This window comes from Armigeres subalbatus, chromosome 2, assembly GCF_024139115.2.
Source record: "Armigeres subalbatus isolate Guangzhou_Male chromosome 2, GZ_Asu_2, whole genome shotgun sequence".
NCBI lineage: Eukaryota > Metazoa > Arthropoda > Insecta > Diptera > Culicidae > Armigeres > Armigeres subalbatus.
This window is the reverse complement of record NC_085140.1, coordinates 144,827,681-144,839,248: the sequence shown is the minus strand read 5'-3', so window position 1 is coordinate 144,839,248 and position 11,568 is coordinate 144,827,681. Positions and strand designations below refer to the sequence as shown.

General features: G+C 37.3%; 1 protein-coding gene across 1 annotated transcript; it reads left to right on the top strand.

The window, feature by feature from the left end:
* The first annotated feature begins 8,146 nt into the window (after positions 1–8,146).
* On the top strand, positions 8,147–8,864 carry LOC134210951 (uncharacterized). Its single transcript, XM_062687406.1, has 3 exons — positions 8,147–8,381; positions 8,439–8,673; positions 8,730–8,864. Exons 1-3 carry the CDS (start codon positions 8,379–8,381, stop codon positions 8,840–8,842), a joined length of 351 nt encoding a protein of 116 aa, XP_062543390.1. The 5' UTR covers positions 8,147–8,378; the 3' UTR covers positions 8,843–8,864.
* Positions 8,865–11,568: the final 2,704 nt, after the last annotated feature.

Sequence of the window (11,568 nt, the reverse complement as noted above, 5' to 3'; positions counted from 1 at the left end):
GTGACTTTTGTATAAAGTTCATAACCAGATAGTGAGCTACAAGTTGCATTAGCATTGTTACGGTGTAATTCGTAGACTAAAAACTATGTAGCGATACTCACTTTTATCATTAATCCTTATCTAGAATGCTATCATAAATCAAGAAAAGACAAAAACTAAAACAATTTAAAAGCATGAAGATTACTACTACGCCTATCTTCACGTTAACCATGAAAAGGATGGAACTTAGCAAGAGGTCATCGCCTAAGCGACACCCTCATAAGTACCACGGAGTTGAATATTGGGGAAGGTATTCGTTCGTTAAGCCAGAAGCTTGCAGTTTGACCATGATAAATCATATTTAGTCACACCACAAAAAAGTATATATATATATATATATATATCAGCCGTCACGGAAACAGGTAGTGAGTTACAAGTTTTTTTTTTTATTGTCTTTATTAATGAGGTTTTCGGCCCTTGACCGGTTCACCTCATAGGAGTTACAAGTTTATAATTTCAGCAACGATTTTGAAGCAATTACAGCACTGTGGTAATAATGTTTAATATAATAAAACGAGCGATGGGTAATGTTTTTTACATAACCGCGAGTAGACGTAGGACTTTTATAAACGTAACGTATTTACATTTACAACTTTTGAATCTATGGAGTTTGATGAATTATGAAACCAATTACTTTCCGTGGATGAGCAGACCAAATCTCTCTGGGCTAATTTTATTCTTCTTCATCCACCACCGCTGCCTTCGCTACCTCAGCCTTCATCGGCCTCTAGCCGTGAACTCCGAGCGATACGATGGGCGATTGGATCCATCGCAACCGACACCACGGCATCCGACCATCATCAAGCACAGAATGACAAAAACATGCGCCCACTTCTTTCATGCATATTGGCAGACCCAGCGGCAGTTCTACCCTTGGCGACTGTATGCTGTGTAGGTAAACACAGCGAATGAACGAACGAAACGTAAAATGCTCGAGCAAAAAGCACGTCAGTACGCGCTGCTGTCACAAATTGTAATGACTCGCACACGGCAGGCACTGCTTCTTTTATACACAAAGAAAATCTTCCGGTAGACCCGAAGGTCCGTGACATACCGAATTCTGATGTCCGTGTTAGGAATGCACGGGATTGGTTACATATGAAATTTTTACTGACTTTGACAAGAATAGAAATTTTCAATAACTTATCGTTAATAATCTTAAGTTGCAATGAAATAGGCAAAATGGTGGAGAGTGTCCGAGTCGATTGATATATAAATCTTAAAAATCCACCGAAAGATAAAGGCGCTAGTAACGTTCAAAATCTTCCCTTCCAGCGTAACGCTCTCGATTTCCAAAAATCTAAATGACACCCAGTATAGTAAAGAAAGACGTAAGTCCTACGTCAATAAGAGCTCGAAGTTTTCCGTGAAACTGCAAAAACAATGATCTAATTGATTCCTTAGACAGAGAATTATTTGAACTCACAAAGCTTATAAATCTTTAGTAGTTAAAAACTTAAAGAAATTAAAATAATGAAGAAATTTTTAAAATACGATTTTTCCAGCAACAGGTAGATTTTTCCAATAACAGTAGGAGCTTAAAGTGGGTGAAGGAGTTGACAATGCAATACGCGTCTCCATGCACGGCTCATACCAAAATGCTGATTCGCCGATGCGTGTTGCGTTGTTCCCTAAGAGCTGCCAACTAAAAGGCGGTTTGCCTCATGAGTTTTCCGGCAACGTAACATAGCCCATTTTTTTAAATGTTATTATCAATATAATTGAGATTTTATAAAATTTTAAGATGGAATCAGCTAGCTATATTGTTTAACTGTTGTATGAGGTAAAAGTACCCATGAAGAACGGTATTGCTAAGACATCAAAACAGTATTTGCTTAGGTAGGGTCGGCCAATCATTTCGATTGATTTTTATGGGTATTTGTATGAACTTCGTGTGAAAAGTAACTCGGTCTCTGTAAGAATTGTTAATAGGAAGTTGATTTAATGCAACTTCAACCGATTGAAACTCACAAAGTTGCGGATAGTTGCAGCTGCAATGCACATGATTTCATAGGATACACCGAAAACAACGATTCTGTTGATGTTTTAGGGCGGAGCTCGTTGGAACTATTTTCTGAGCTCCAAGTTACTTCAAGTTTAAGAATCTTTATCGAATAATATTTCAACGAATTTAACATTTCTGTTTCTCGCATACAAGGCCTAACTTAACTGATATTTGGTTGCAATACAATAATTTTTGCTTAATATTAGATATTTTATTTACGAGTTGTGGCTTCGTGCAGTAAAAATCTGTAAGAACGTTTTTATGGACCATGTTATTTGAGGAAATTTCTGATTCATTTATGCCTACCCATTCATATAAGTTTGTGTGCATATCACATGTGACCGTTCTCTATGCTTCCAACATACGTTTACAAAACAGGAACTATAGACAAATACCTTTATGTGCACAATATGCTAGAAAACGAATTTTTAAAATTTAATTTTGTCTATGAGTATATGGCCTTTTGTGGTTTGTCCGCAACTCGATTTTGGAAAACCTGTTTTTACTTACGGTAAAAACACTGTCTAGCAGGGTCTGTGCCAGAATTACGTTTGACAACAATCATAAACAATTTTAAAGTACTTTATGTCATATTAACGCTCATTATTTTCCCTGACATGCAGCTAAAACTGTGTTCACTATCTTAGTTACAGGAATAAATTTATGTTTATCTGTAGCAGTTTTTAACAAAAAAACTGGATTCTACACTACTCAATTCTGTACTCTGTACTCTAAGTCTAAAATTCGTATTTTAACAAATTCCATTCGTGAAGAGCAAGACCATAGTTAACCTGAATCGAAAGTAACCTGGCGATTCTTACAATACACCTCCGGAAACAATTATAAAGCATTCGCTGAAGTTCATTCAAAATGGTCACGTTTGTGGATCAAAGTCTTAATTTCTAGCGATTCAATTGAGGACATTTTTGGTATCCCATTTTGGGTGTACACTTGAGCTTTTAGCATAATACTTCAAATTTATACATTGCTACCTGGGTGATGCGGATAGAATCGATTTGGTTGTCAAACTGAAGCCAAAATTTTCTATTGTGCCGGAGCCAAACATTGAAGATTGTGGTTATGTTCGTTTCTGATCTAATATAGACTAACGCAAAATGAACTCCCCCAAGAAATTATGACGTTTGAGCGGGTCGCATAATGAACGCAAAATGAACTTTTGTTCGAGAAGACGACCCGCTCAAATGTCAAAATCCATCGGGTGAGTGAATTTCATGAACTCCTGCACAGGTCTATTGAGAAGTATTGTTATTATTTTGGGAAAAAATAAAAATAAACTTTATTTGAGTTTTGTATTCTTTGTAACAAATATTCTCACATTATATTTCGAGTGGAAAATTAGTGGGAATGCAACTAAAAAGCACTCGTTACGAAATTTCACGAGATTCAGCAGCTGATTAGAGCATGAATGTATGTAAACAATTGTAAAGTCATGTAGAGTCTAGCGCATTTGTGTGCCCTCATGCAGCGGGGAAAGAAAAATTCGAAGAGCGGGAAATTTTTGACAGCCGAGTATCTGCAAAATAATTTTGTTTATGGGAGTGATTTCAAAATATCCCTCTGCTAGCTTGAGCGCAGAAAAACGGCTCTATCCGCAGCACCCAGGTGGAGAGTGTCCGAGTCGATTGATATATAAATCTTAAAAATCCACTGAAAGATAAAGGCGCTAGTAACGTTCAAAATCTTCCCTTCCAGCGTAACGCTCTCGATTTCCAAAAATCTAAATGACACCCAGTATAGTAAAGAAAGACGTAAGTCCTACGTCAATAAGAGCTCGAAGTTTTCCGTGAAACTGCAAAAACAATGATCTAATTGATTCCTTAGACAGAGAATTATTTGAACTCACAAAGCTTATAAATCTTTAGTAGTTAAAAACTTAAAGAAATTAAAATAATGAAGAAATTTTTAAAATACGATTTTTCCAGCAACAGGTAGATTTTTCCAATAACAGTAGGAGCTTAAAGTGGGTGAAGGAGTTGACAATGCAATATGCGTCTCCATGCACGGCTCATACCAAAATGCTGATTCGCCGATGCGTGTTGCGTTGTTCCCTAAGAGCTGCCAACTAAAAGGCGGTTTGCCTCATGAGTTTTCCGGCAACGTAACATAGCCCATTTTTTTTAAATGTTATTATCAATATAATTGAGATTTTATAAAATTTTAAGATGGCATCAGTTAGCTATGTATATTGTTTAACTGTTGTATGAGGTAAAAGTACCCATGAAGAACGGTATTGCTAAGACATCAAAACAGTATTTGCTTAGGTATGGTCGGCCAATCCTTTCGATTGATTTTTATGGGTATTTGTATGAACTTCGTGTGAAAAGTAACTCGGTCTCTGTAAGAATTGTTAATAGGAAGTTGATTTAATGCAACTTCAACCGATTGAAACTCACAAAGTTGCGGATAGTTGCAGCTGCAATGCACATGATTTCATAGGATACACCGAAAACAACGATTCTGTTGATGTTTTAGGGCGGAACTCGTTGGAACTATTTTCTGACCTCCAAGTTACTTCAAGTTTAAGAATCTTTATCGAATAATATTTCAACGAATTTAACATTTCTGTTTCTCGCATACAAGGCCTAACTTAACTGATATTTGGTTGCAATACAATAATTTTTGCTTAATATTAGATATTTTATTTACGAGTTGTGGCTTCGTGCAGTAAAAATCTGTAAGAACGTTTTTATGGACCATGTTATTTGAGGAAATTTCTGATTCATTTATGCCTACCCATTCATATAAGTTTGTGTGCATATCACATGTGACCGTTCTCTATGCTTCCAACATACGTTTACAAAACAGGAACTATAGACAAATACCTTTATGTGCACAATATGCTAGAAAACGAATTTTTAAAATTTAATTTTTGTCTATGAGTATATGGCCTTTTGTGGTTTGTCCGCAACTCGATTTTGGAAAACCTGTTTTTTACTTACGGTAAAAACACTGTCTAGCAGGGTCTGTGCCAGAATTACGTTTGACAACAATCATAAACAATTTTAAAGTACTTTATGTCATATTAACGCTCATTATTTTCCCTGACATGCAGCTAAAACTGTGTTCACTATCTTAGTTACAGGAATAAATTTATGTTTATCTGTAGCAGTTTTTTTAACAAAAAAAAACTGGATTCTACACTACTCAATTCTGTACTCTGTACTCTAAGTCTAAAATTCGTATTTTAACAAATTCCATTCGTGAAGAGCAAGACCATAGTTAACCTGAATCGAAAGTAACCTGGCGATTCTTACAATACACCTCCGGAAACAATTATAAAGCATTCGCTGAAGTTCATTCAAAATGGTCACGTTTGTGGATCAAAGTCTTAATTTCTAGCGATTCAATTGAGGACATTTTTGGTATCCCATTTTGGGTGTACACTTGAGCTTTTAGCATAATACTTCAAATTTATACATTACTACCTGGGTGGTGCGGATAGAATCGATTTGGTTGTCAAACTGAAGCCAAAATTTTCTATTGTGCCGGAGCCAAACATTGAAGATTGTGGTTATGTTCGTTTCTGATCTAATATAGACTAACGCAAAATGAACTCCCCCAAGAAATTATGACGTTTGAGCGGGTCGCATAATGAACGCGAAATGAACTTTTGTTCGAGAAGACGACCCGCTCAAATGTCAAAATCCATCGGGTGAGTGAATTTCATGAACTCCTGCACAGGTCTATTGAGAAGTATTGTTATTATTTTGGGAAAAAATAAAAATAAACTTTATTTGAGTTTTGTATTCTTTGTAACAAATATTCTCACATTATATTTCGAGTGGAAAATTAGTGGGAATGCAACTAAAAAGCACTCGTTACGAAATTTCACGAGATTCAGCAGCTGATTAGAACATGAATGTATGTAAACAATTGTAAAGTCATGTAGAGTCTAGCGCATTTGTGTGCCCTCATGCAGCGGGGAAAGAAAAATTCGAAGAGCGGAAATTTTTGACAGCCGAGTATCTGCAAAATAATTTTGTTTATGGGAGTGATTTCAAAATATCCTCTGCTAGCTTGAGCGCAGAAAAACGGCTCTATCCGCAGCACCCAGGTGGAGAGTGTCCGAGTCGATTGATATATGAATCTTAAAAATCCATCGAAAGATAAAGGCGCTAGTAACGTTCAAAATCTTCCCAGCGTAACGCTCTCGATTTCCAAAAATCTAAATGACACCCAGTATAGTAAAGAAAGACGTAAGTCCTACGTCAATAAGAGCTCGAAGTTTTCCGTGAAACTGTAAATGTAACAATGATCTAATTGATTCCTAGACAGAGAATTATTTGAACTCACAAAGCTTAAAAACTTAAATAAATTAAAATAATGAAGAAATTTATAAAATACGATTTTCCAGCAACAGGTAGATTTTTCCAATAACAGTAGGAGCTTAAAGTGGGTGAAGAAGTTGACAATGCAATACGCGTCTCCATGCACGGCTCATACCAAAATGCTGATTCGCCGATGCGTGTTGCGTTGTTCCCTAAGAGCTGCCAACTAAAAGGCGGTTTGCCTCATGAGTTTTCCGGCAACGTAACATAGCCCATTTTTTTTAAATGTTATTATCAATATAATTGAGATTTTATAAAATTTTAAGATGGAATCGGCTAGCTATATTGTTTAACTGTTGTATGAGGTAAAAGTACCCATGAAGAACGGTATTGCTAAGACATCAAAACAGTCTTTGCTTAGGTAGGGTCGGCCAATCCTTTCGATTGATTTTTATGGGTATTTGTATGAACTTCGTGTGAAAAGTAACTCGGTCTCTGTAAGAATTATTGTTAATAGGAAGTTGATTTAATGCAACTTCAACCGATTGAAACTCACAAAGTTGCGGATAGTTGCAGCTGCAATGCACATGATTTCATAGGATACACCGAAAACAACGATTCTGTTGATGTTTTAGGGCGGAACTCGTTGGAACTATTTTCTGACCTCCAAGTTACTTCAAGTTTAAGAATCTTTATCGAATAATATTTCAACGAATTTAACATTTCTGTTTCTCGCATACAAGGCCTAACTTAACTGATATTTGGTTGCAATACAATAATTTTTGCTTAATATTAGATATTTTATTTACGAGTTGTGGCTTCGTGCAGTAAAAAATCTGTAAGAACGTTTTTATGGACCATGTTATTTGAGGGAAATTTCTGATTCATTTATGCCTACCCATTCATATAAGTTTGTGTGCATATCACATGTGACTGTTCTCTATGCTTCCAACATACGTTTACAAAACAGGAACTATAGACAAATACCTTTATGTGCACAATATGCTAGAAAACGAATTTTTAAAATTTAATTTTTGTCTATGAGTATATGGCCTTTTGTGGTTTGTCCGCAACTCGATTTTGGAAAACCTGTTTTTACTTACGGTAAAAACACTGTCTAGCAGGGTTCTGTGCCAGAATTACGTTTGACAACAATCATAAACAATTTTAAAGTACTTTATGTCATATTAACGCTCATTATTTTCCCTGACATGCAGCTAAAACTGTGTTCACTATCTTAGTTACAGTAATAAATTTATGTTTATCTGTAGCAGTTTTTAACAAAAAACTGGATTCTACACTACTCAATTCTGTACTCTGTACTCTAGGTCTGAAATTCGTATTTTAACAAATTCCATTCGTGAAGAGCAAGACCATAGTTAACCTGAATCGAAAGTAACCTGGCGATTCTTACAATACACCTCCGGAAACAATTATAAAGCATTCGCTGAAGTTCATTCAAAATGGTCACGTTTGTGGATCAAAGTCTTAATTTCTAGCGATTCAATTGAGGACATTTTTGGTATCCCATTTTGGGTGTACACTTGAGCTTTTAGCATAATACTTCAAATTTATACATTGCTACAGATTGCTACCAGATTTACATTTGATTCGGTTGATGATAAAAGTAGGTACAAAAGATTTTTATTTTGATCTTTTTCCTATAGGCGGTGCAAAAATAGTGACTTTAGTGACCATTTTCCAAAAAATAGTGACTTTAGTGACTTTTGGATGCAAATACACAGAGAAAAAAAAAGTTGGGATTCCAACATTTTTCAATTTTATTTTGAAAGCATGAGAAGTTTGGTATTTTTAAGAGCTAAAACTTTCAAATCAAATGCTAAATTGATTGATTTGAAAGTTTTTTTCCAGTTCAAAGTTCTGATTTTCACAGTCAAACCTCTCAGAACAAAATTTGTAAAATAATCAAATCAACCTCAACATTTACATTTTTGGCAACACTGACAGAAAGAAACAATGTAACTGGCAGCCCAAGACCATCTGCCAGTGACAGTTGCAAAAAAAGGAAAGAAAATTTCGCAATCATGGTAAGTTGAAATATGTTCATTAATTTTTTGATATATTTTTTAAAAACTATTTTGCAGGTCACGGAAGGAAGTCACGGGCAGAACCTTTCACGAGCAGAACCTGTGTCGAAGATGTGTTTCCCGATTACTACAGCCGGATGCTTGTGGCCTGAGAAATTGGGCCAACTGCCTGCTTCGCTTGGGGTGCAAATTTTCCCGCTCACATTGTCATCGAAGCAAGTTAAATGTATAACCCCATTGGTCTCGTTCACACGCTGGAATCGTTTGAGTTGTCCACAAAGTAACACCGAAGGTAATAAAATTCTGATTATTATCTCAAACGAGCTTCAGTACCATCTTTCATTACAGAACCAACATCGCTGAACTGCACTTCATCGCTGAACTGCGCTGCAATAATCGGAAACGACAAGCTACAAACATCCGCGCTCCGACGAGCCCAATTAAATAATGAAAAGAAATAATATTGAATTTCAATAAAATGGAAATTATTGAATATATAAATCTGCGGCACTTTATTTTGACATATCTGAAATAACATTGCATAAGTAAAATTGAGAATGGATACAACTTGTAATTTTAAAAGCATTACTAGTTGATTCTAATGTAAAATGGACATGTCGATTTGAGAGGAAAATGTTATTTTGAAAAGTTATCTCTTGTAAAAGCTCTTGCTGAGGTGACATGGACTCAACTGTGGATTTAACAATCCTAAACTTTCTACTGAAAATCACTAACTAATTTTCTTAACTTTACCAACGTTTCTTTTAGTTTTACCAACGATTTTTTTTTGTGTGTAGTGACTTTTTAGTGACTAGCCTCAAAATAGTGACCAAGTCACTAAACAGTGACTCGCTACCAGGCCTGCATGTCTTTTTGCCTTTCTCATACACTAAGGTGTATCCCGGTACGCTGGGATATGAATACTTTTAAGTAGTGCGTAACGGTGTAAATCCGGTCATATCGCTCGGTACAACACTGAAACTGACAATATGACGTTCCTAACCCCGAGTCCCAAGGTGTCAGCTAATCCGTGCCGAGGGTATGAATGGCCTGGGGGGTGAAACAATTAGCCAGGCAGTTTACGGAGCCTCTGGAGGTTCCACATAGTGTGGGGTGCATTGTTGGCAATTGGGTGGCAGTGGGTGGTACCCGCACACACCCAAGTGGTACACATGTGGTGCAAGCGAAAGGGAGTGGGGGTATTATACGTAATAACCCCACAGAAGGAGGGACCGAATGTATGAGTGAGCATACAAGTAAGCCTTGCATGGTACGCATGGTCGGTAGTGGTAGAATGAGTGGACTATCTGGGCTACGAAATGTCAACAGGTGGCTACCTCCTGCAAAGTACCTGGGAGAGAACCTGTTGGCAGTATCCAAGCCCGGGTAGGTGAACGTTGAACTAGTGATGTGACAGGTGTTCCACGTCCAAACGGATGCACAGGAGTTGCACAAAGTGGTGACATAAGGAAGGTGGGGGTGTTACAAGTAATACCCCCACGGATCGAGTGACTTAATGTCAGGAGTTTGGTGCACAAGTAGTGAAAGCGATTGGATGCTGAGGGTATTACAAGTAATACCCCCACAGAGTGAGGGACTAAATGTATGGGCGAGCACACAAGTAAGCCTCGCATGGTACGTGTGGTCAGTGTGACTGCTTAGGTAGTAGTATGATCCGACTGTCAGTGATGGAATTGATGGAATGAGTGAAGTCTCGCTAGGCCTGGCAGGAGTGTGGGAGGGGGGGGGGGTGTGATACTTCTACGGCACCTCAGAAATAGGAAACGTGAAATGGTCTGCCTCTTAGTAGACAAGTGGTATCAGCCCGGTGAATGATTATCACACCGATTGAGGACCAACTGGGTCGTGAGATGTCAACTCGGGGTAGTCCTGCAATGTACCTGGCCGTTGACTTGTTGGTGGTATCGCGTCTCAGGTGGATGAGTGTTCGGGGTTGGGGCACATGTGGTGCCAGTGTGTCTTTGTGCACAGGTGGTACATGGGAAGTACATGGAGAATTAAGGCGCATACGTGCACTTGTGTACGTCATGTGTCGTTTTGGGAGAAGTATGTTTGTAGACCTGTTTACCATTTTCAAAAGTATTCCAGATTCAAAGTGCCACCCCTGTATTTCAATGAGTATCTTAAATGGAGTCTCCAGACCAATTTTCAGCCAAATCCATGGAAATTTAGAGGTGCATCAAACGAGATTTGTTATTTTTCAGACTTTCCCATAGAAATGTCGTCTGAATGCATCAATTTTACTCCACACAATAGAAGCATTAGTCCTTAATAGCTTCTTTAGACTATTATCTACCACTTTGTCATTGATACTAGGATGTTTAGAGTGCTTATTCTATGACTTTTTAGTAGGTTTAGCTGAAAAATTTGCCTAAAAACTAAAAAAAAAAAAATTGGATTGCTTCTGGGGGTAGTATAAATTTTCAATATAGGCCCAATTCGAGTGTTGCGGAAGTTTCGTCCATACATAACTTTATTCTGAAAAATAATCTTCGGCATGTAAAAATGCAGTTTTCATAAAATACTCAACATTTGAATAGGGTAGTCAAGCAAGACCATTCCCCCCATGCTAGATCAAAGTTGACTATGATTTATGAGCAATGTCATCCAGTATGTTCAACCCACTGGTATAGATCTAGAGTGGGCTATGTGGTAGTGTCAGGGCCTACAGATCAAGAGGTCTACGGTTCGAGGCGCAGAGTAGATGAATATATTTTTTTACCAAGGCAGGTTGAAATTCCATGTTGCCGATGATCTGTCGCTGTCGGAAACTTACTTTAAATTGAACGTGATAAAAAAAATCTTAACAAAGTTTAAAAAATCACCCTGATTTATTTATTATCCTCTAACTAGTTATTGTACCACTCTCATGGCACACATAAAACCGGATCGATGCCACCAATAACAAACTATAACTTCACAGTTGGTGTCTGCAATGAAGGACATAAACTTATTATATTCTCAATAACTGAAGGTTGTTTGAAATTAGTATATAGCATGAGTGATGCAATAACTAGGACGGTACAGACGTAATCACATTCAAATGTAGTTAACGACCGTGAAAGGATATTGAAATTGAAAACATGCCATTTTCCAAATGATTAGTCAAGAAAAAATTGTATCTACTCTGCGCTTCGAACCGTAGACCTCTTGATCTGTAGGCCCT